Consider the following 25,551-nt stretch of genomic DNA (forward strand, 5'->3'; position numbering starts at 1 on the left):
TTCTGTAAATGGGATAATAAAGCCACCTATAGAGTTTATTTAGTGACTAAAAGAGACAGAAATGCATAGGATTGACATGATGGTCAAAATGGATGGAAAGGCGCCTGAAGCACTGAGCCCCACGCCCATCAGCCTGTCTCCTAGTGCCATTGTGCTATTTCCGGCACCTGGCATAGTTCCTGGCTCCTAGTACACGCCTTGCTCCAAAACCCTTGGAAACACAGGTACACCTCTCTCTACTGCGCTCCGCAGGTGTTGCAATTTTTACAAATTGAAGGCAAGCCCCTCCACTAGCAAAAACAGTCTCTCACTTCATCGCGATACTTGCTTTTTTGCTGTGATCTGGAACCAAACCCGCAAAATCTCTGAGATACACCTGTAGTTTGTAAACCCGAGGGCAGCTGCTTCTTTTGTACACACAGCATTCACCAGGTAACTTCTGGGTGTTGATTACATGCGAGGACCGGGTCGCGGGTTCAGCTCTGCGGAGAATATGGGGGAAGTAGAGAGCACAGGGTCTTCTTCCTGGAGCTGGTTGGGTTGCGGCCTTAGGAAGAATTGCTCAACATGGCCCCAGTGCTTTTGCAACTTGTCTGGCTTTATCACAAAATGAAATCTTGTTTATGGTGCTTTGCGTGATTCCCAACCCTCTCCCCATATAAAAAGGACATCATGCTCTAAGGAAAATAATTTCCCCAGAGCTACACCACAGAAGAAATGCAAAAGGAGGCCCAAGCAGGGCCTGAGTCTCTGTGGTTAACTGCATGGATGTACATTTGGCTGCTCCATGTTGCCACTTGGTATGCCACCCGAGTCTTCTCCAAGGCTGTGGATTCCGGGAGGCTCAGGGATGTAATCTTTGGGTGGCTCGAAATGTACACACCAGTGCACTGTTGCCCAACAAGTGCCCAGTAAGTGTGGACAGGATGAGATTTGTGTTAAACAGAGGAATCAATACATCTAAAAGAGGAGGGTTTCCTTTTTCTCTGCAGAGTTTAAGTGGTATATGTGTTTTCACCCTCCCCCCCCCAAAAAAAAAAACAACACAAAAACCATTTCTTTTAAAGAGAAGAAAGAGTGGAATTATGTACATACATACCTCATTTTATTGTGCTTTGCTTTATTCCACTTCACAGAGGTTGCAGTTTTTGTGCAAATTGAAGGCAAAAAGATCGCAACTTGCTTTATTGCAATACTCACTTTATTGCAGTGGTCTGGGACCAAATCCACAGTGTCTCCAAAGTTGTTGTGGAAGATATGGCCAAGAAGGAGGCTTCCCTGGCAGCGGGGGGGCGGGGGGGGGAGGAGGTACAAGTGGAATCTGGGTGTCAGAGGCCACATACCTAGCCTCCCGGCTCCCCTGGTGAGCACAGTGCTTCTGGCCTGATGGGCAGCACTGTGTGTTGGAGAATTGTCAGCATCCAGGGAGGTGTGGGAGATATGCGTGAGCAAAAGCTGGCAGGGTATCCGTGATCATAGCTGCATTGCTAGCAGATGTTGAGCCACTCCAGGTGTCAGCTCTTTACCGACATAATCTCTATTTTCATCTTCAAAGTGAGCCTCCAGGAGGGTATTATCCCCATTTACAGTGGAGGGAGCTGAGGGTTAGAGAGATTTCATGGTGTGTTCTCTGGCAAACAGATAACTAAATGTCTGAGCGAGAACGGGAAGCCCTCGCTCTGCATGCGGCTGTGTGCTGTGCATCCTGCCCGGGCACAGGACAGGGGCTGTTTGTCTCCCTTCTCTCCCTTGGTGCGGGTTCTCTGCAGGGTGCAGGAGCACAAGACTAAACCCCACCGGAAGAAGGCAGGGTCTCCCTGAGGCCCTTTCCCACAATCCCCGAATTCCATTTATTTGCGAAAGAGGGAGGTTCAGACACCGAGTTGAGGGCTCCTGTCTTCATCACTTTGTTGATTTACGGCTGTATCTGAGCTTCTGACTTAATTCATTGGCTCCGTTTCTGTCTTCCTCTGCACCTTCACCAGGGAGTGCTAGAGAAAGAACTGAGCCTGGCCTTAGACCAATTCTGCTTTGAGCGACAGCTCTTCTTGGAAAATGCACTTCAGCTATTTAGTGCTCCGCTTCCTACGCTCTGTGAAATGGGCTAACAGTGCCTCTTTAAGATGCCAAAAAGTAACATAAAAACATGAGAGGCCCCTAGTAAGTTGCCTGTCCCATAGCAGACACTCAATAATATTAACTTCTCCCCACTCCGTGTCCCTTGCCCCCACCACCTAGGGAGGAAGAATCAAATATTTCCACTAGAAAAGTTGCCATTTACACAAGGGATTTTTATCTGCATCCCAGTGTTTATAGTTTGAGTGCTTTTCTACCTTACAATTTTCCAGGACACCTGATCCCAACATTGGAGAGCATGAAGACAGGCTTTTACACATAATGTAATGCTGTGGCCCACGGGTGGCCTTGGGCTTTCCTCTCCTCTGGCTGCAGCTTCTTCTGGACACACTTCAGGGTTTAAGTGCACCCCGACATGGCCCCAACGGTCATCTCTGTCCTGAGTCCTCAGAAGAACTCAGCTTTTAAGATTTGTGTTGTGAGGATGATTATGCTTGCTGTTAGCACTGCAGAGCCAGCACGCTTTTAAAATTGTTTTCCTGTCTCTCCATGCAAGCTCCACTTCCATTAGAGAAAGAGGAGAAAACCCAATTAGGAGGGATAGAAACATAAGTGGAACCGTGTCGGCCCTCCCAGGCTCTCATTGATTATTCTCACCTCCCTCCCGGGGCCACGGCTGTAACAAGCCATTTTCACGGCCAGAACAGTAAGGGGGTAGATTAGGCTGGTCAATTTGTCCCTTCCCCTTTCTTAGGTAAAAAGAAAATGATTTAACTAAATCTTTTTTCTTAAGTATGAAAAGAGCTTTAAAAACACACATTTTAGTAGCAAATCGCTGTCCTAAAGTAATGAAATGGGCATTGATTTTACTTAACCTGACTTCACTGGATAGGTGAGCGGATTACCTAAGAGCAGGACTCAGGGGTCCTCAAACTTTTTAAACAGGGGGCCAGTTCACTGTCCCTCAGACCGTTGGAGGGCTGGACTATAGTTTAAAAAAAAAACTATGAACAGATTCCTATGCGTATTGCGGGCCTGGGACGAGTCGGCTGCTAAGCAGGACAGGCAGCAGCACCCAGCGGGCCGGATAAATGTCCTCGGCGGGCCGCATGTGGCCCGCGGGCCGTAGTTTGAGGACCCCTGATAGGTGGCAACACTAGTGCAGAGTCAGGCCAAGTGGGTATCACAGCATCATGGTTGGGAGTCGTGGTTGCTGTGTTATTCGCCATTCCCGTAGTCTCCCTTTTCTGCTATGATAAGCATGTTTCCTACTTTAACATTCAAATGCATAGCAAAGTGAACTTTTAAATCTGATGTTAATATTTTTCACATATAGGTAAATATGTGAAAGAATATCCAAACAGAATTAATTGTAAGAATAGACCTTCTTCTTGTTTGAGTAACCCCACTTCTGGGAACCTGTCCAAAGGAAATATTTCAAAATGCAGAGATTTCTCTCTCTCTCTCTCTCTCTCTCTCTCTCTCTCTCTCTCTCTCTCTCTCTCTCTCTCTCTGGCAAGATGTTTTGGTAGACTTGTTCACATTTGTGTAATTGAAAAGGGCCCATTATTACTGTAGTGGTTGTTAAATGATAGTATATCTATTTTAAAATATTGGGTAGCCATTATAAAGGAGTTAGTAATAATAGTGAAAATGCTCATTATACAGTATTTAGAAAAAGAACATAAAGATATGTTTATGCTTTAATGTAATTCTTATTTTAAAAAATCCAAGCAAGGTTTCCTGCAGGCATAGACAAGCTTATCCTAAAATGTATGTGGAAAGGCACAGGCCCCGGGATAGATTAACAATCTTGAACAAGAAGCAGAGAGTAGGCGGAACGACTACCCGCTGCTGAGACAGACGCTATAGCTGTGGTAATCAAGACAGTGTGGCCCAGCAGAGGAGCACACACATGGCTCAGCAGAGCACAGTAGACAACCCAGAAACAGAGCCACACAAATGTGCCCAACCAGTGATTAACAGGGGCTGACCAATCCCATGGCAGAGCCGGGCTACCTTAGCAAACGGTGCTGGCACAACTGGACATCCAAAGGCAAAATGAACCTCAAGGTAAACCCCGTGCCTTACACGAAGGTAACTCCAAATGGATCATAGATGTAAATGTGAAATGTAACTGCAATTTTTAGGAAAAATGGGAGAAAATCTTAGTGATTTAGGGCTAGACAAAGAGTTGTTAGACATCACACAAAGAACATGATGTGTAAAAGGAAAACTTGACAAATTGAACCTTGTCAAAATTTAAAACTTTTGGTCTAGGAAAATCTTTGTTAAAAGAATGAGAAAGCAACCTGCAAACTAGAAAAAAAATACAAACCAATATCTAACAAAGGATTAGTATGTAGAATATATGGCGAACTCTCAAAATTCCCTAATCAACCTAATTAGAAAATAGGCAAAAGTCACGAACAGCTATTTCACCCAAGAGGATGTACAGATGGCAAATAAGCACATGAAAAGATGTTCAACCTCATGAGCTATGAGGAAAAATGCAAATTAAAACTACAGTGAGCTATCGGTACATATCCATTAGAAGGGTTAAAAAATAGTAATTATTGCAAATGCTGGTGAGGATGTGAGAAACTGGACCACTCATCCACTGCTGGTGGGCCTGTAAAGCCATAAACCTATTCTAGAAACCAGCTTGGTAGTTATCATAAGACACAAGGATTGTACTCCTGGACATCTATCTCAGATAAATGAAGACTGTGTTTATACAAAAACCTGTGCACACATGTTCATAGCATCTTTATTCATAATTGCCAGAAAGTGAAAACAACCCAGATGTCCTTCCACAGGTGAATGGTTGACGAAACTGTGGTATAGTCATACCATGGAATACTTCTCAGCAATAAAATAAGTGAATCATTGATACAGAACAACAATCTCCAGGGAACTATGCTGAGTGAAAAAAAAGCCAATCCCAAGGTTGCATGCATTATGTTTTCACTTACATGGCATTTTTAAATGACAAAATTATGGGAATGGAGAACAGATTAGTGGTTGCCAGGGATGTGGGGAAGAGATGTTATATGGGAGAGAAGAGGGTATGGTTATAAATGGAACTGGTTAGTAGCTTAATAGTGGAGAGGGACACACAAACCTACACATGTGACAGAGTTGCCTAGAATTAAATACACACACACACACACACACACACACACACACAGAAATGAGTACAAATAAATGGGAAATCTGCATAGAATCCATGGGTTGTATCAATGTCAATATCCTGAGTGGATATTGTACTACAGTTTACAAAACGTTACCATTGAAGAAAAATGGGTAAAGGGTATCTCTTGCAACTGCATATGAAACTTCCAATTATCTCAGAATAAAAACTCAATTGAAAATATATCTATGTAGCTGCACCTATTTAAAAGACTGGAAAGGAGTCATTCATGTATTAAAATAGTTGTAATTATCAAGTGGGACACTGACCATCTTGTTTTTCTATCTTTTACTTTAATTTATTCTCCAGAGTTTTCCTACTATATGTATTAGTTTTGAAAAGGGGGAAAAACTGGTTTTTTAAGAAAAGTTATTGCCAAGTACAATTTACAGTACTATTTAGAGTTTATTCCGAAACAGTGTCCTCATTCCTTATCGTATTCCCCATGTGTACAGATAGAGCAAGTACATGTACACTCACTACACACACATACACACACGTACACACATGCACACACAAACATATACATACATATACACACATGCACACACGGACACAACATTATGATCTGCTTGAGAATATATACGTTGGGACTCAGTGTTCAAAGTTCAGCATCAACAATTTGCAGCTACAGACATAATAAGTGATTGTTAATCTTGAGGGACACTTGACCTGCCCCGGGTGAAGCTGGATGCCCCTTGCAGCTTCTATTTAGGACTCACAGCTCAAATCTAGTGCAGAGATAGGAGGTGCATCTTGATGGCTAGTAGAAAAGACTTAGACAAAGAAAAAAAATGAGAAAGGTATTATTTGACAACATATTTACCATCTCCACCCACTATAAGGCCCCCATCCTTTGGTGCAGACATAATTCAAAGAACCCAGAGCATATGATTGGTCGTAATCAAATGAATTCATAGTGTGGGAACAGGACTCAGGAGCCTATAAAATATTCAACTTCTGCTTCCCCTTAGGAGAGGTATCCAGCCAGTATTAATATTTTAGAAATACTAGAAGGTAGAAGAGGAGCCATTATTCACCACTAGCACCTTCATGGTACTAAAATTAAATAATGGATTTTTTTTTAAAGACAGAATTGCTAGAGTTGTGGAACTATAAAAAATATTCCTCTCTGAGGGATGCTGCATTTTTTGCTTTTATCTTTTCTCCTCCTCTTGAGAACCTTTTGATTTACTTCTGTGATAAGCTTATAACAACTAAGGAACTTGGGGGGCGGGATGAGCTAGGCTGGGTCGGAGGAGGTTTATGGCAGCTGACAAATGAGCCTGGGTAAATTTGTTTGGCTTCAAGTCGGAAAGCACCAGGACTATGCCTGCCTTTATTTTCATGGTGTGGCACATAAATCTGCACACACGGGCCAGGCCCGGACTGTAACAGTGAACACCCTCTGTGCCGCGTGGGCTGGGGTCTGGGCATGCTGAGGGAGCCCTGCTCAGAAGACCCAGCTATCCTCTCTGTAACCCAGCCAGGGCCTGGGAGCGGCAGCCCTGCTCCTGAGGAGGTGTCGGGTTGAGTTGTGAGGAATTGAGAGGCTGAGGCTTGGCACCAGACCTCAGCTAGTCTCAGAGGTTTCCATGTCTGGCCCTGCCCCTGAACTGGCTGCATAACCCAGTTGGACAAATGACTTCACCCACTGAGTCCCATGTTTCCTATCTTGGAAGTAGAAATAATAGTAAATACCTGGGAAAATGCACTTAAAGCTTCGGCACCCTACCTGCCATTTGGTAACACCTCAGTAAAGCAATTATTACGTAGGATGCAACTTAAAGGTTTTTTAAAATCCTCTTAATTATGCAATTACTCTTCCTGATATTGACATGTTGTGTTTCGATGTGCTCAGATAATGGTTAGCATTTGTTGAGTGCCTACTGTGTGGCAGCCACAGTACTCTATACTTACCAGGAGCCTGGGGCTCAGGCCAGTGACCCTCATTTAACTGAAAAGGGAACTGATACTTGTATGGGTGAAAGGATTTGTTCAAGGTCAAAAACCAAGGACATGTTGGAGCCAATCTAACCTAGAAACCATTTTCCAAACCACTGCACTGCTTGGGCAGGAATGATAGATAGTGCTGGGCACCTAGAGAAATGGAGGAACAGGGAATGAAAGAGAGTCCTTGCCCAGGCGATGCATAGAATGTGGCTGAGCCGAGTTTAAACACAGATCCCTGGACAGTGCTTCATCCTTCACCTGGTTCGCTCAGCACTGCTCCATACACCTTCAAGCTGCTTCAAGCTTCGGACTGAAGGAATTGCAGCAGCTGGGAATGAGAAACCACCTCAGAGTTTATCTCGTATTGATCGCTCTGCCGCATCTTGACCAGATGCTGTGTGAGCCTGGGCAGCCCGGAGCAGCCTTCTCCATCACCAGCAGCCAGTGCCGTCAGCTAAAGCTCCCCAACCTCAGGGTGGCTTCCTTCTTCTGAGCTGAAATCTGTTCAGTATCTCGTATTAACTTCTCTGAAACAACAAATTAAGCCAGTCTCCCCTTCTGTATGACTTTAGGTGATGTCCAAAACTGTGCCTCCTGTCCCATTTTTCTACATTTTCAATCACTCAAGGGGTTCTGCTGTGTTCATGTGGTACAGAACACATCCCCTTGCTTCTTTCTCAAATGTGAGTTTCCTCTGGCTCCTACCTCACCCGCTCCTACCTACCCTTGTGGCCTTGGGATAGATGGCACACACAGCATGATCTATTCAGGAATCACCACCCACAAGGCACTTACTGGACAGTTGTGCATGCCCAAGGATCATCATTGTAAGACCAACTTAATGACCCTGCATACCCCACACCAAATTCTTTTGCCTATTGTGCATCTTCTGAAATGCTTTAACAAAGGCTTTATTTTTTGAATCATCCTCTCTTCCTCGGCCTCCCCTGGAAAAGCTATATTTTAGGCAGCCATAAGCTTCAGAAGAAGAAAGATGTTTACCCAAGTCAATCCATTATATGCATGGGCCTGTTAATTTTCAAGTCACATGCTGCTGATTCTTAAAAATTGGGATCATTGGGATCTTAACAATGGGTGTCTCATTGGGATCACTTAATTAGGGGGTCATTCAGAATGACTCTGTTGGGAGGATACCAGAGCATCTCTCAGAACTCAAGCCCAAGAAGCAGAGCTGGTCCTTTACCAGAAACTGAGAAGCCAGCTTGAAACCAAAGTCGCTGTGCATGTTCATTGATTTATGCATTAATTTTATTTCCTTTGTTATTATGTGGTCTCTCATTCCAGCTTCTCTTTGCATAGATTCTTTGTTTATTTGTCTTCTGTGCACCATGCACTGTTCACAGCAATGCACAAAACACAAGTCTGCGCTGACATGGAGCATAGAATTTAATGGTAGTGATAACGAACCAATAACCATGTCAAGCGATGATAGTTCTGTGAAGAAACACAAAGCAGGGCAATGGGCATAGAGGAGGATATTGGGAGGGAAGCCACTATTTTTTTAAAGAAGCTGGTCAGGGGAGCCCTCTCTGAATAGACGAGTGATTAGAGATTTGAAGGACAATGAAGGAATGAGAAATACAGACATCTACTTGGTAATATCCTGGTGAATTAAAGCCATTTACTAGATAGCATTGGAAAGGGGGCTATGATATTTTTGTGGGGGGTGTAACTTGGAGACCACGCCTGAGACGTGTTGCAGAGGAGATTTTACCAGCTGCAGCGGTAACATCATGCTTGAGCATGAACTGGCTTCAATTCACATAAGTATAGCAGTTGTCCCAGCAGACTATTTTCTTTGTCAAGGTCCATACTTACCACCCAAATGGTCTCCCCAGAATAGCGGACTCAGCTTTCAAACTGACAAGACTTTAAGGGTCCACAACCCTCAGCTAATTGACTCAGTCTCTCCCTTTCCCAGTCCCAGGCTTGCCTAAGGGATAATCTTATTGGCCAGGCTCAGCTTCCCAATGGGAGCCGCTGAGTCAGAACCGGGGCTGAAACAGGGATAAGCCCAAATGTGGTGCTTTGGGGGAATTGGCAACAAAACAGAGTAGGGAGATGTGTGTGAACACCAGGACAGTTGATGCTGAAGACAGAGGCAGGAAACAAACTATAGGGAGCATTACTAGGGGAGCCTGAATTTTTTCTGAAAGTGTGGGGTGTGGGCAGCCTTGAAGGTTTTAATCAGGGGTGATCCGATTGTGGGAGATAGCAGCTGCTTCGGGGAATTTGGAACTTCAAAGCCACACACAGGCCCTTCTAACTGAGGCACATGCAAGGCAGAAGAGAATGTCAGGCTTTCCATTGGAAATGATTGAAATTTTATTTATGTTTAACATTGCTTGTGTTTCCAAGCATTTAACATTAAAATTTGTCCTGAATTCTAAGAATAATAAGAATAAGCATTGAAACTCTCTCAGTAAGGGGAAGCCAACATGCATTTCCAGGGAGAAATTGTTCAATTGTTCGTGTTTATTACTTCCAAATGGGAATAGCTCCAGGTTCATAATGCTGATTTTGTTACATTGCTTTCTCTGAACTGTGGTTCAGATGAGTGCATAAATATTTGGTTTAATATTTCTTTGGGAACTATAAAAATCTGAACTGATGGAAGGGCGAGGAGCAGAGCAACAGCAAGGAAGGAAAGTTTGGCAAGTTAGTAAGAGATTAAGTGTGTGTGTTTCAACAGTGCCCAAGGGCATGATTAATTTATTATCTTTTCAGATGGCAGAATGCTTGTGGAAACCTCCAATTTACACCATTATTATGACAATGCTTAGGAGGTGTGAGAAGGTAGAGATATTCCTGCCAAAAATGTAATATACAAAGCAAGTGGTGGCCCATTGGATACATAGAAATCTGGGGATTGTGATGTGGAAGGCCCTAATTTTGGCTCTACTGCTGACACAGGCCTGAGATGAACATCTTGTCTGCAGTCTTCCTGGGGTCGAGATCACTTTCTGCAGTGCTAGGGTTGGATGCTTTGTTGATTCTACTCCTGGGATGCTCCTACTCAACCCAGCACATGTCAATCAGTTGGCCATATACCCCCAAAGTCATTATCTAGCTGACTTTGGCGAGGTTTGTGGGACTCAGTTTCTTCCTCTGTAAAGTGGAGATTAATATCAGTACCTACCCCCACAGAGTTATAAGAATTAAATGAACTAAGGTATGTAAAATTCTGAAAATTGTGTACAGTAAGGAATTAGTCTTGAATATATGGTAGCCTTTTTCATCATCAGTGCCATTATCATTATCAGGATTACTATTTAATACTCATAACAAGAACAATTGCCTGACATTATTGAGCATATTTATGTTCTTGAGCATTTAGTATCTCCCAGATCATTTATCTTTTGGGATAGGCATTATTTCCCTTATTTTGTAGAGGGAGGGAATGAAGCTCAGAGAGGCCACATGACTTTCAGTAAGTCCACATTGTTTGTGAGTTCTGAGCTGCAGACCCTGTTCACCTAAGCACTCCATGCATTAGTCAGGACAGTTAGGCTCTGCTGTGTGATAAGCAACTCCTAATTTCAATTTTTCAAAGTTACAAAGGTCAAATTAAGCTCCATGCCCTTTGAAGGTTGGTGGGTGCTCTGTTCCTCATAACCATTCTTTCTTTGGGCTTTAGGTTGAAGAAGTCACCACTATTTGAAAGCATAGCCGGTCACTATGAAGAAAGCAAAAAAGAACCTGGCTAAGCACATCATAGCTCTTAAAGCTTTTGATCAGAATCGGCCATAGTGACACATGACACTTTCACACTTCAGTGGCTAAAGCAAATCTTGTGGCCATAACCAACTTCAAATAACCAGGAAAGTATAATTCTACTATATGCCCATAAGGAGAGGTACAGAATAATTAGGGAAGCCTCAGTGACTACTCCCTGCTACCAAAATCTAATTCATAAATAGAAGAAACAGCATATATAGAAGATCTAGCATTTTCACTAGAGATTTCAGGGACCACCTTGATTTTTTGTGAAACAACAAGAGGCCAAGTCAAGGGACCCAGTTAACAGGACAGTTAAAGTCACAGCCTGCATTAAGAAACCAGAAATTCAGGAAGTGACACATGAGGATCCCAAGTTACTCTTGGGAAATAAAGGGATACAGAAGTGTGATACTGATCGGAAATGAATGGACTTTGGGTCCAGACAAGTAAAGCACAATGACTGAATGACCCAAATATGACTTCCTCTTCCTCTGATCTGCTGTGACATCGTTCAGCACCTCTTTTATGTTACACTAGAGGCCCGGTGCACGAAATTTGTGCACGGAGGACGGGGTGTATCCCTCAGCCCTGCCTGCACCCTCTCCAATCTGGGACCCCTCGAGGGATGTCTGACTCCCCGTTTAGGCCCGATACCGGTAGGATCGAGACTAAACGAGGAGTCGGACATCCCTCTCACAATCCAGGACTGCTGGCTCCCAACTGCTCACCTGCCTGCCTTCCTGATTGCCCCTAACCACTTCTGCCTGCCAGCCTGATCACCCCCTAACCACTCCCCTGCCAGCCTGATTGATGACTAACTGCTCCCCTGCCAGCCTGTTTGCCCCTAACTGCCCTCCCCTGCAGGCCTGGTCACCCCTAACTTCCCTCCCCTGCAGGCCTAGTCCCCCCCCAACTGCTCTCCCCTGCAGGCCTGGGTCCCCCCCAACTCCCCTTCCCTGCAGGCCCGGTCACCCCCAACTTCCCTCCTCTGCCAGCCTGGTCCCCCCCAACTGCTCTCCCTTGCAGGCCTGGGTCCCCCCCAACTCCCCTTCCCTACAGGCCCAGTCACCCCCAACTTCCCTCCTCTGCCGGCCTGGTCACCCGTAACTGCCCTCCTCTGCAGGCCTGATTGCCCACAACTGCCCTCCCTTGCAGGCCTGGTCCCTCCCAAGTGTCCTCCCCTGATGGCCATCTTGTGGTGGCCATCTTGTGTCCGCATGGAAGCAGTCATCTTTGACCACATGGGAGCAGCCATCTTGTGTTGGAGTGATGGTCAATTTGCATATTATTCTTTTATTAGATAGGATTAGATAGAATAGAGGCCTGGTGCATGGGTGGGGGCCAGCTGGTTTGCCCTTAAGGGTGTCCCGGATCAGGGTGGGGGTTCACTTGGGGCGTGGGGTGGCCTGGGTGAGGAGCCTGTAGTGGTTTGCAGGCTGGCCAGGCCCCCCGGTGACCCAAGCGGAGGCCCTGGTATCTGGGATTTATTTATCTTCTACAATTGAAACTTTGTAGCCTGGAGCGGAGCCAAGCCTCTGCTCGCTCCGTGGTGGCAGCCATTTTTGTTGGGATTTATTTATCTTCTATAATTGAAACTTTGTAGCCTTAAGTGGGGGCCAAGGCAGGCCAGGGCTGCAGAAGCTTGGCTTCCTCCATCACCGGGGGCAACCCTAACCTCCTGCTCTCTCCAGCTCCATGGCTGCTGCCATCTTTGTTGGGATTTATTTGCCTTCTATCATTGAAACTTTGTAGCATTGAGTGGAGGCCTGGGCCGGCAAGGGCAGGCGGAAAGCTTGGCTTCCTCCATTGCCAGGGAAACCCAAGCCTCCCTCCTGCTCTCTCTGTGGCCACAGCCATCTTGGTTGGGTTTATTTGCATATTCGCTCCTGATTGGCTGGTGGGCATGGCTTGTGGGTGTGGCTTATGGCATAGTGGAGGTACAGTCAATTTGCATATTACTCTTTTATTAGATAGGATAATGCAGACTTCACAGAGTGCATTGAACTGTGAGCTGTTGAGGGCTCAAAGTACTCTAGATCTCATAAATCATCAGTAAGTATTTTGAATGGAAGAAAAGAAAGTGGAAAGAGACCATCTGTCAGAGGAAATTGCATTCATGAAGGAAACATTGCATTAAAAGTCCTGGGAGAGAAACTGAGTGAATAGTGCTCTCATTTTGGTGTATATCATTAACAAACATAAACTAAGCTCCTACCACAGGAACAGCATCATGCCAATTACATATTTAAATATGTGGGATTATATGTGCCTGGCTTATTTCACTTAGCATAACATCTTGAAGGTTAATCCATACTGTAACATGTCAGATTATCTATCATTTTTAAGGCTGAATAATATTCCATTATATGGATATACCACCTTTTGTTTATCCATTCATCTATCTTTGGACACTTGGGTTGCTTACACCTTTTTGCTATTGTGAATATTGCTGCAGAATATCTACTCTTTCTATGTATCAATGGATCATTTAGTAAAATTGATATTGCACTGGCTACTAATAATTTTTTTAGAAACTCAACAGTAGAAATTTCATAAGTAACATTACTATATGATAAATTGGAAATGAACAATTAAAACATTGTAAATACTTGGAAATTAAGAAATACTCGCATTAAGAGAAATCCTATAGCCTAGAGAAAATACTCAAAAATTATAAACTATCAGAAAATAATGCAAAAATCCCCAAACCCAACAATTAACATTGAATCCTATGGAACTCAGTTTAAGCTGTGCTTAGGCATAATCTTAAATGTCTGTTATAAAAGAAGAAAAGCAAACTGGTGCAGTGAAAATGCTAATAGGTGAAGGATAAGGATAGTGGATGCAGATGTGCCCTCATCTTGCATGACTGGAGTTTGATTTTCTTTCCCAAGTGCACCATCCTGCTCTGAATGTTAGTGGCCTCCAGGAGACAATGGAAACCATTTTAATTGGCGGTGAACATAGCCAGCCCTGGTTAGTCTGAAAACCAGTGGTCTATACAGTGAGCACTGGTTCCGTGTATCTACACCAGGGTATTGGGACTGCTGGTGCTGAATTTTTCTTAGTTCCCTTTGTTAATTCATGACCCAGTGGTTGAAAGTGTTTTGGCCAGCATGAAGGTTAGAGAAGGGTTTGGGTCTAACAGCTGCCCAAACTGCTGAATGGCTAAATGTTTTCAAGTTCAAGGCATGTTAAGGACTAAATCACAGCTGAGAATGAATGAATGCTTATAGATCACCTTAGAGAACCAATCTAATGATAAAACAAATGCCTTCTAATAACTATAGGTGATGACAATAAGTGGGGTTTGTTCCCTATTTAACAGAGTAGAAAACATTTTCTAAATTAACATATTCATCAATCTCAATCATTCCTCTTACATGTTTAAAAAAGTTATTTTTTTTTTGCCCTGGCCGGCTTGGCTCAGTGGATAGAGCGTCAGCCTGCGGACTGAAGGGCCCCAGGTTCAATTCCACCCAAGGGCACATGCCTAGGTTGCGGGCTCAATCCCCAGTGCAGGGCATGCAGGAGGCAATCGATCAATGATTCTCTCTCATCATTGATGTTTCTATCTCTCTCTCCTTCTCCCTTCCTCTCTGAAATCAATACAAGAAATATATTTAAAAATAAAAAAGTTATTTTTTTGCTGTATAGGTAAGGAAGATACTAGTAGACTCATTTTATGAAACCACAAATATTCTAAGGGTGAAGGGAAAAATATATCATCCCTACCTCCACACCCCAAAGACCTATGCTGTTCACATGTGATCATTTCCTTTTGGTAATTTTGAGGGTGAGATCTAATTATTTTCTAATTTTTCATTCTTTTTATCATATACATCAATAGTCTTCTATCTTTTGAAAATAAGTCTCCTGATTTTCTAAATAGGGGAGGATTAGAGGCATTGATTTAGTTGGTTGTGACAGGGAGGAAGTGCCAGGTGTCTGTGTGGAGCTGCTTTGCGGAGCTAGCGAGCACAGTGTCTCCTGAGAGGGTCTTCACACTCAGGACTTCGCAGATTCCAAGGACAGGAATGGTTCCAAGTCCCATCCCAATTCCTGGGCATTATCACTGCCTGGGAACTTAACTTTAGGGATTTGTAAAAGGAGAAATGAATAGGTACTGATGTTGCCCAGGTAAAGTGACCTCATTTAAAAAAAAGAAGAAGAAAGAAAAGGTTGTACAATAGACCTTATTTTTCATTTTAATTTGTGAATTTATGAGCATTTTATGATCACATAAAAATATGCAAATAAAGTTGAACAACTTCACTAAAAGCTTTAATCAAGTGCCTTTTATATTTTGAACACAGAAAATGTTAATGGGAATAAGAAATAAATAGCCCAAGGGATAATTACCACCACCCAGAAAGAGCCACCTGCTCTCTGTGCTCTAATAGACCTCACTGATGAGCAGGGGTAAGCCCAGAGAATGGGGTTTGGTCTCCCTAGAGCGGGGCACAAGGGGTCAGGAGTAGCTCCAGTGAGTGCGTAATCTCTGTGCTGAGTCCAGGAAGACAAGCAGGGGTCTCCAACAGACAGGAGTAGGGGAGACCAGAGACAAAGGTCCAAAGAAAGTGGGCAAAGTTCTGAATGTCTATGCTTGGTTGTGGCAAAAAGTTGGAGTTGAAGAAGTAGGGCGAGACCCAGCAAGGGGGAACCCTGTGACCTCACCCTGGGAGCCCTTGAAATATTTAACCTGGGGACTATCTCAGATCTGAGCTACATTTTAGATTAACCATAATTAGGAGAGGAAGGGAAAAGAGAGACATCAGAAACACGGAGGTCAATTAGGAGACTACTATAACATTTACTGACTCAGTAAGCAAATATTTATTGAAATCTTACTGTGTTCAATGTTTTAAGCACTGAGAACAAAACAGTCAAAAATCTCTAGTGGAAATCTGAGTTAAGGCACAGAAACTGGAGATTGCAGAGGGCAGGGCTTGACTATGGCATTTTGATGTATCCGATGTGTTTTCCAGAGGGAAAAATAACTCATGTCAGTACAGTTACAGGAAAGTCTGAATCCACACAGGGGCATCAAAATAGACAATTAAAACCCACACTGACTAAAGGCAATGTGAGGTTTTGGATTGGATTTTGGATCAGAAAAAGGATAGAAGTAGAAAAACTGGTAAAATTTGAATACATAAAATCTGGAGGTTGGTTAATAGTTATGTATCCATGTTAACTTTTCAGCTGTGACCAATATTCCATGCTTATATAAGATGTTAACATCAGGGGAAATTGGATAAAAGGTATATGGGAACTCTACTACTTAGGCAATGTTGCTACAAATGTAAAATTATTTTCCCCAAAATTGGGATGGATATATAAATATATCAAACACATTGAGTAGAAAAATATCCTATATAATAAAAGCATAATATGCAAATCAACCGAACAGAGGAATGACAGGTCGCTATGCCATGCACTGTCCACCAGGGGGCAGACGCCCAACGCAGGAGCTGCCCCTGGTAGTCAATGCACTCCCACAGGGGAAGCACCACTCAGCCAGAAGCCGGGCTCACGACTGGTGAGCGAGGGGTCCCAGACTGCAAGAGCCCCGGACTGTGAGAGGGATGTCTGACATCCCTCGAGGGGTTCTGGACTGCGAGAGGGTACAGGCTGGGCTGAGGGACCGGCCCTCCCTCCCCCCAGTGTATGAATCTCATGCACCGGGCCTCTAGTTATAGAATAATTTATACAGAATGATCCTATTCATGCAAAAATATTTAAAATTGCTATATATTGAGTACATATGTATATATTTAAAATTGCTATATATGAGTACATATGTATATATGTAAATTCATAGAATACCTTAACATCTATAACCTGGTATCAGTGATTACTTGCAGCTGGAAATAGAGGTGAGAACAGGACTTAATGAGGGAACTCAAAGGGGCCTTGGCTTCGACCAGCGAGAATGTCCTTTGAAGCTCAAATCACACAGCTACTGATCCAGGCCTCAGTACTTCGCACCCCTCACTCAGTGAACAGGACTCTGGTCCCAGCTGGGCCATGCCATGGACACAGCTGGTCTGCTGGCCTCCCCAAAGGTATCTGGGAGTCACTTTACCCAGGTATGCAGCAAGACTCCTGTGTGCTATTTACATGCCCGTGGTCCAAGTTTTTTCTCATTATTAGCTATTTTTTCCGTTCCAACTCAGAGGATAAAGGAAAAAAAATCCCACTGTGAAAAGAAATGTTGAATTACAAAGAATAATAGGATAGTCAGCTAATTGTGGAGCCCTTCTAGGTGGTGTAATGGGTGTTAACAGCTGCTGCAGGATTCGTTCTGGCCAGGAGTGCACTGGATCCCTTACATTTTGTCACATTCAACAGTAACAAAAGGACCACAGCCCTGGGCCATAGCTGTGAGTAGCACCTGGACAGTTCTCAGGAGTTTGTCATAGTGTAATAAGGATTGTCTGGAAACCCACTTGACTTGCATGCAATAGCGTTCACGTGTGGCGAAGCACCTCTTTGTGGCCCCTGCACACCTCCTAGCTCCCCAGCTAAGTGAGATGAAGTGGGCTGGGGTCCCTCTGAAGCCCCACCTAGGAACCAGGAAGCCGGAGAGGTGGTGGGTGATTCCAGAATCTTCTCCCTGTGGAGTGACGCCCTCTCCCATGCTTTCTTCTCCAAGGTTCCTTCAATTCGTGGGATGCCTTTGACACGGAGAGATATTGGACTTGGAGAAGTACCAACTCTGCTTTGCAGGTGTTCTAGAAAACAGGTTTTTAAAAGAATTGCTAATAGTGCTAGATGTTTAAAATAGGTCTAGGAAGAAGGTAGCAAACAGACCCAGCCTTTTTTCAGCAGAAGGATCCAAACGGTAGCAGTGGAAATCAGCTCCAGTTATGAGTGTGGATGGTGATAAAATCTGTCTAAATCAGTGGTTTTCAAATTCGGGTGTGCCTCAGAATCATCCAGAAGGCTGATTCAATGTAGACTGTCAGGCCCCGCTCCTGAGGTTCTGATTTAGGTCCGGGCAGAGCCTGAGAATCTGCATTTCTGTCAAGTTCCCAGGTGATGCCCTGCTGGTCTAGGGAAGCGCCTCTGAGACATTGTTCTAGGGAGAATGAGGCCCTCACTTCCCTGTGCTGGGGGACACTTATGGCCCAGTCAGTGTGGGCACTGTACCTGGTGTGGATGTGGACACAGCTCTGAGGACCAGGTGGTTCAACAGATGTGTTAAAAGTCAAGCCTTTAAAAACAAAATTACTGAGAGAAAAGTGCATAGTGCCTAGCAGAGGTGTTTACAGTGGGGACTTGCTCCTTTCCCGGGGAATAAGTCATTTAAATCGAGCAGCCAGTGCTACTTAAACAAAGTCCTCTCTGCAAGACCCTGCTTCTGGAAGGTCAAGTGGGTCAAGCCCTCTGTGAAATAACCCGGACCTGACAGCAGGAGAAAAGCTGCCCCAAGAGAATTTCTGAGTGAAGGATTCAGCTCTGTGCCGGGTGGCAGGTGGAGAAATGGGTGGGTGGCAATATTTGCCTCAAGAGAGCTTTCAGGACCATCTACCACCTTATTTCTACCAGAAGGTGTGGGATGCTGTCCTCCCAACCTTTGCAGAGCAGGGAAGGGTCAGGAAAGGAGAGCAGAGTCAGCAGGCTGCCCCTGGCAGGTGCTCACCATGGGCCATGCCTAGTGGATACGTGGGGCCAGGAGTCCGTTCTTGGGAAGCAGGGCAGTGCCAGAGCTTGCAGGTGTCGTTTGTTTATTTCCCGTTAGATTGTCCTGGGTAATGCGGCCTTTTGGAGAGGACTGGCCTCCCAGGTGTGCTTAGGAGGCCAGAGGAAAGGGTTTTAACCACATTTGGGCTGAGTGGTAAGACGGGGACAGGAGAGACAGTAAACATGGAGGTGACAAAGAAGAATGTGTTTGCTCAGCTTCTCCTTTTTTCAAGTCAGAGAGGTTTGTGAAGAGGAAATGTGTCCCCTTAGGGGTTTTCATAAAATATTATGGCTAAGATGATTTTTATGCCTAGAGGTGTGATCTTACCCATTACTAACAATGGCATAATTTTATGATTGTTACTATCAGTATTGGAGTCATTAGCTACTATTTATAGAGCCCCTTCCACGTGCTTAGATCTGTACTTTGCACACACTATCTCATTAAATCCCCATCAACCCGGGGAATAAGATGAGGAAATCAAAAGACAAAGTACGATGTCCAAGGTCACATGGTGGATCATTGGCTGAGCTAGGACTGGGACATATGTTTGTCTGAACAGTGGTGCTCTTCATTAAACAGATGTTGGCCTTGGTTCCTGCTATATTCCAGGCACTGAGCCAGGCCCTGAGATCCAGTGGTGAGCCCAATATGCTGACTGTTGACCCCATGGAGCTTCTAAGCAGCAGGGAGTAGGTTGTGGGGGAGAATGTCAGTTGTATTAAATCAAGCCAAGCAATGACTAATGTAATTCTTTTCATCAGAATTATTTTCATCAGACTTTACTTTTAGTCTTGGTTCGGATATTTTCTGTTATCTTAAAATGCAAACAGAGGTCATTGGTGTTAGATCAAAACTCTCAGTGTATTTTAATAAAGAATACTTTAAATCATGAAAACACCGCATTGCCATATAGATAGAACTGGGTCATGCTCTTACTCAGCTGTCATGGCAGAGGAACTTTGCCATGAAGAGTCATGCTTCCTTAGACACCACTGCCACCTGGTGGTACCCAGTGGAATTGCAGGCTTGGTGGCCACAGAACTGGCCTGGTGGGAGGGAGGCTGATTCCATATAAGGCACATTTCAGGCACATTTCACCCAAACCCTCCAGGCACATTTGACTAAGTTCCAATAGGTACCTGTTCATTAGCAGTAAATTGATTGCACCTGGATCAGTATCAAGCTTTCTTTTATATGTTCCAAATGTCTATTGTTCTCCTGACTTAAATTATTATTATACTTGCAAATATTGATGACAAAGTGACATGAAATAGAGGTGAATACTTGGGCAACCTTTAGAACTGATTTTTGCAAATAATAATTTCTCTTTAGTTGGACACCTTCAAATGCCATAAAGAAAACAAAATATAATTTGGTTCCTAATTACCTCTTAACCTCACCTCTACTCAAACAACACTACGTAGTGACATAGCTTCTGAAATTTTCTAGCCTCTCTCTCACCTGCCTGCTGCTCTATCTGTCCTATTCTCTGCCTGGAAATACCTTCTTCCATCTTTATCTTCTGAATTTATTCTTCAAGTGTCAAAGCCAGGCTAACAACCTGTAGGGGATTATCTTAAAGTAAGTTCAGAAATGACAGTGTTTCATAGCAATGTTTCTAGAGACATGGAAGCTGGGTTCTGAATCCCATCTTCATCTCTAATAGCAGTAACCATGGCCAGCTTACTTAATCTCTGTGTCTCTGTGGTTCCATCCATTAAGTGCGAATAATAATGACCCTGACCCCAGCATCGTTGTGAGGTTTTTTAAAATGTGTGTAAAATGCTTGCTCAGCATTGTGCCTAGTACCTGGTACAATCAATGAGGCGGGTAAAGACATATGTAATTGATGCCTGCCCAGGACAGGATTGTTGAACAAATGTCATCTCTTGCCGTTGTTTTTCCCATCACCTATTTGGTCTTGCTTGCAGAAAAAAAAAAAAAATGTTTCTTGCGAGTTAAAAATAATATAAATGTCCAACCTTGAACTTGCTGGAGTTATTTCCCTCCTAAACCCATCAGTCTGTGTCACTGCAAAGATTTGCATGTTAGGATGTAAAGTGTTAAGCAGTGATGCTATTTTTGGTGATGCTTCTTTACTCCGTTGTTCACCAGGCACCTCTGTGTTGCACCTGTGATTAGTGGCTGGGTCACTGAGGTGTGTTTGTAATGTGCTTTCTCTGCGCCAGAGTCTTAAATGTCACTCTGTCTCCCTGACCAGGTAGTCGATAGTGACAGACCGGAAGGGTCCAAGTTCCGGCTCACTGGAAAGGGGGTGGATCAAGAGCCTAAAGGGATTTTCAGAATCAATGAGAACACGGGCAGTGTCTCCGTGACACGGGCCTTGGACAGAGAAGCGATTGCTACTTATCAGGTGAGTACCCCTCAAGTGCCCATCCTGCATGAAGAGCTGTGGTTGTCAATGATCGTTTGCCTCCCGCTGAGCTCATTATTCCTGGGCTTCGCCAGGCCAGGGCTGTGCGACTTTAAGTGTGTTTCTGTGGGATCTGAGTGGTGTTGAACCTCAACAGGGCAACAGTGGGAGCCCCTATCTTACATCAATGGAGCCCCCAGTCCTGCATGAGATTTGGGGCACTGGAAAGCAAGAAGAGGGGTTTTGGGGGGACCTCAGGGGAGCTCAGAACTCTTAGTGCAGCTTTGGCTTTCTCGAGCAGTTAAAGCTGCAAACCCCTGGGCCTGATCATTTAACTTCTAGGAATCCATCCTAAGGAAATCAGGAGAAATTTAGTTAGACCTTTATACACTGATGTTATAGCCCAGCATGATCCGTGCATGGAATCAAGTGCTAAATATTTAACAATAGGGTAGTTAAATTAGGCACAATTTTGCAAAGAATTTGTATACAACCATTTTAAATATTTTTGAAGAAGTTTTACTTATATGGGAGAGATTCAATACATCGAATGGATACAGACACACAAACACATTGGGCATCCTCATTACAGATCAAGTATTTGTACCGGTGCCGACCATGGCGGCTATGCATTTGTGAAGCCGCATGATGCAAGGAAAATTGAAGTGTTGATGGTTGCCTTTGGGTGTTACTGATTTTTCCTTTCAGTTTTCTATTTTTTTCTATAATTTACTTAAATTACTTTTATAGAGAGAATAAAAAGCTATCTGTGAAAGGATAGTTTCAAACGTTGATACCCATTCAGGGCACTGAGACCAATATGGTTACACCCAGATATTAGGGTGAGCCGTGCATCTCATACAGGCTGGAGGTCAATGTCACCCCTTCTCCAACACATCCCAGAACAGTCTGTGCTCATAGTCTGTTATGGACCCAAGCCTCTGAGAGTAGGAAGCTCATTCTCTGAGCAATGAGATAGAATTCCCGGCGGTTTTCAGGAACAGCCGTCCATGGACACAGCACTGAGCAGAAAGCAGGCGCAGTGGAAGCGAGGCCCAGCAAACATTTGTGTTTGGTCTCCACTGCCCATCACATACATTTCCCGGGTTAGGGGTCAGGAGGTGGTGGCCAATTACAAGCACCATATTTGGCATCTCTGGTTTTCTTGTCCAAAACAACAGATAGAGCATCTCAATCTCCCATCAACAGAAAATATGTATTCTCCCTTCTCTGCAAACATGGGTGCGGAGACATTGCATTGGGAAGCCCAGTGTTATGTCTGGGAAGCAGGTATCCTGCGTCTATCCTGATCTGTCACCATGAGCTGTTGACCTTGAGGAGATTGTGTAAGCGCTGGTCCTCAGGATCCCAGCCATAAAGTACACATAACACATGCCTACCTATTCAACCAGATTGCTGTGAGTTTCAGTGAGAAGTTAGTGTGAAGGCATTGGAGGCATTAAAGTGCTGGACAAATATGGTGGCATGAAGGGAGTTTGTGGAGTCCCATCCTCCAGCAGACCTCATGCCCAGCTATGTGCTCGAAGGTCCCGGGTCCAGGGAGGAGGAGGGTACCTCCCAGATCCCCTTCTCAAAGGCTTTGCCAAAGAGCAGATGCTGCCAGTGTCTGCAGGGGTTCATCTGTCACAGACCTCCAAAGGGTGGTCAGTGTGTCCTAGTGTACACCTCAGGGAAATCTGATTGTTATAGCAACTAAATATTGGTGTCCTCAGGATTCCCAGTTCACTGGCCTTGAGAGTACCCAGAGGTCACCTCTTCTCTCCCCATGCCTACAATGGGAATATCCATTAATTGTCAGACACAATGAACTAAGGAGACAATAAAGGTTATAATTTTGTAACATAGGGATGATGATTAAGAGCTCTGGGGTAGCCAACTTTTTTTCTCATCTGTCTGTTGACTGAGCTGTGTGATCTCGGGCAACCCACTTCCCATTCCGATCTTTTTATACTCATCCACAGGGGATAGTACTGTTACCTCTAAGGACTGTAGAAGATAAAATAAAATTATTTTGTAAATGTTTAGCCAAGCTCATAGCAATAAGTCATAACTGCTCTTATTAGTTTTTTTCCTGGAAATTTTTAATGCTTTAGTTAAGTTCCACAAGTTTTTAATGTCAGTTTCCAGCCTTCAACCATGAGAAGGTTGACATCTACTACAGACTTGTGGATTTTCCTTCTATCCTGACATGAACCAAACATCATAGCATTGGTGGGCCCTCTTTTAAGTATCAGAGATAAATTCCTAGATGAAACTGGATCTCAAGAGCTCCCTGTGGATTAAAAGGGTACAAGGTAAGCAATAAAGATCTCGTTGGGCGTGTTCTGTAGCCTGAACTAGGCCGAGTGTGAACCAGAGGAAGTGAGAATGGCTCGAGGCCAAGGATGAGAACTGATGAATGAGAGGCTGAAAGATGCCCTTTGGAGGTGAAACCATAGGAGCTGTTTGAAGAGCTGAGCAAGAGTTTGCATGCATCCATGACTGTCAGATGTTGGTGGGATCCAAGTGTTTTAAAAATTAAAGTCCCCCTTTTGGGAGCCCTTCCACACTCAAAGAGAGGCTTCTGGGCATCGTAGGCCAGGACCCGCCTCAGTGTGGACATCTCCTTAGGGGGCCATGACCTTGGTCTCCACAGACAGTGAGGAAGTCCCTGTGGGGCAGTCACAGAGCAGGGAAAAGAACTCCAACGCCAACACTCAAGGATTGATAGGGAGTGATGAGAAAGTACTTGGCTTGGATGTTGCCAAAGATGCCAGTTAAAGACTTCTGTAAGGAGAATTTCTGAATCATGACAGGTCCCACTCCTCTGTCCTTCACAGTGCTGAATGTGTGTGTGGCTGTCAGCTGTGCCTGTGCAGGGATTTCACTGTACAATGGGGATGGCTGAGGAATAAGAAAGGCCTGACCCAGCCCGTGGCTCACTAACCAAGAGCTGCACTGCAGTATGGGCGTGTCTACAGAAGAAGGCCTCCTCTTTCTAATGTTCGCAAAGGCGTGGGGAGAGGATTGAATAAAAGCCACAGCACTTTTTTAAATTTAGGTGATTTTATTTTTATCTAAGCAATATCTAGGTGGTAATAGTGATTAATAACAAGGGCCCTGGGGACAGAAAATGGTTGCTCAAGTCTCAGCATGGCTGCTTACTGAGCTGTGTGATCTTGGACAATCCACTTACCTTCTCTGATCTTGTGACTCTCATCCATAAAGTGGGGATAGTACTAGCACCTCTAAGGATGGTAAAAGATGAAATTATTAGTTTTATTAACTAGTAATTGTAAATTAGCTGGTAAAATGGAGCCTAATCTCAAGCTTGGAACTTCTCATATTCTTCATTAAAGTGAAGCCATATAATATCATAGCAGTTAAAAATACAATTTTGCGTGCAGCCACACTGGCTGCATTCACATCATGGCTGTTGTGGACTAGCTATAGGAACGAGGGCAGGGTGTCTGCCTCAACTTTCTCATCTGTAAAATGGGAATAATAATAATAATGATCTCATAAGATTTTAATGGTAAGCATTGAGAACAGTACCAGAAACATAGTAAGCACTGTCTAATCTTACTAGATGAGTGAGAGGCTAATGTTGTCTGTGAAAGGCAAAGGAAGGTAAAGGAAAACTCTGAGTGGTAGCCCAGTCTGCCTGTCTCAAGTATGGACTTTCCTTGAGTAATCCTGAGGGGTTTTTGACAGTTTCATAATGTATTGATTGATCCACTTATTCTGTCTACATACATTTTATTGAGTATCTTTAGGGTGAGGAGCACCCTCCAAGGTGGTCGGGGAATATGCTGGGAAACAAGACACCCCAGGTTTCCTGCCACCCTGTGGCTTTCATTTTAGTGCCTAGGCTTTGTTTCAAGATGCACTGATTTAAATTTCTCATCAGTGTGTGCAGGCAATATGCCAGGAAGCCAGGCCTTGCTCATTGTGTGGCTTGTTTACCTGCGGCTCAGGGCCACACCTGCCCAGTGGATGCCGCTGGTGCTTGGTGGGAGAGCACCAGGGTGTCGATGTTCACACTGCGGCTGGTCCTGAGCCACTCGTCACCAGCCTCACAAGAGCCCAGTTCCAGTGCCATACCCCCCACCTCTCACTCTTTATTCAGTCTTTGTTCTGTTTTCTTCAGGTCCTTATGGGGGAAGGTCCCCTATTGCTCTGTGCTTGGTTCTCCTATTTCTAGATTTAATGAGAACCACATTACTCTCTTTTTAATATGCTTTCAGCATAAAAATGCTGCAATTCTGGTCCATTATGGCCTGTTTAGAAATAATTTACTATCTTAGTGGTACAGTGAGATCCATCATGTGCGTGGTGGTCATTGTGGTTGGTAGCAAAGGTGCTCCTTCAAAGAACTGAATTGAATTTCTACATTTTAGTTTCCCCTCTTGCAAGTTTAACAAGCAGAGAGCATGTGGGCCAATAGGTTGCCATTGTAATTGCTCCAATGTTGCTTATTTTAAAGTAAAATGCTGCTCACATGCAAGGCCTTGCGATTGT

The 25,551-nt window shown here is 44.1% G+C and overlaps 1 protein-coding gene across 3 annotated transcripts in view; it reads left to right on the plus strand.

Moving 5' to 3' along the window:
* CDH13 (cadherin 13) overlaps positions 1 to 25,551 on the plus strand; it is a gene marked incomplete at its 3' end in the record, with an annotated part of 1,096,460 nt that overhangs the window by 518,312 nt on the left and 552,597 nt on the right. For 2 of the 3 annotated variants that reach the window (XM_080645767.1, XM_080645766.1), the window contains exon 5: positions 20,878 to 21,030. The exons of the other annotated variant lie outside the window; for it this stretch is intronic. In XM_080645767.1, coding sequence (XP_080501893.1) covers positions 20,878 to 21,030 — 153 coding nt within the window. The remainder of the gene's footprint in view (positions 1 to 20,877; positions 21,031 to 25,551) is intronic. 3 annotated transcript variants of the gene reach the window in all.

This window comes from Plecotus auritus, assembly GCF_963455305.1.
Source record: "Plecotus auritus genome assembly, chromosome: 10".
NCBI classification, from domain to species: domain Eukaryota; kingdom Metazoa; phylum Chordata; class Mammalia; order Chiroptera; family Vespertilionidae; genus Plecotus; species Plecotus auritus.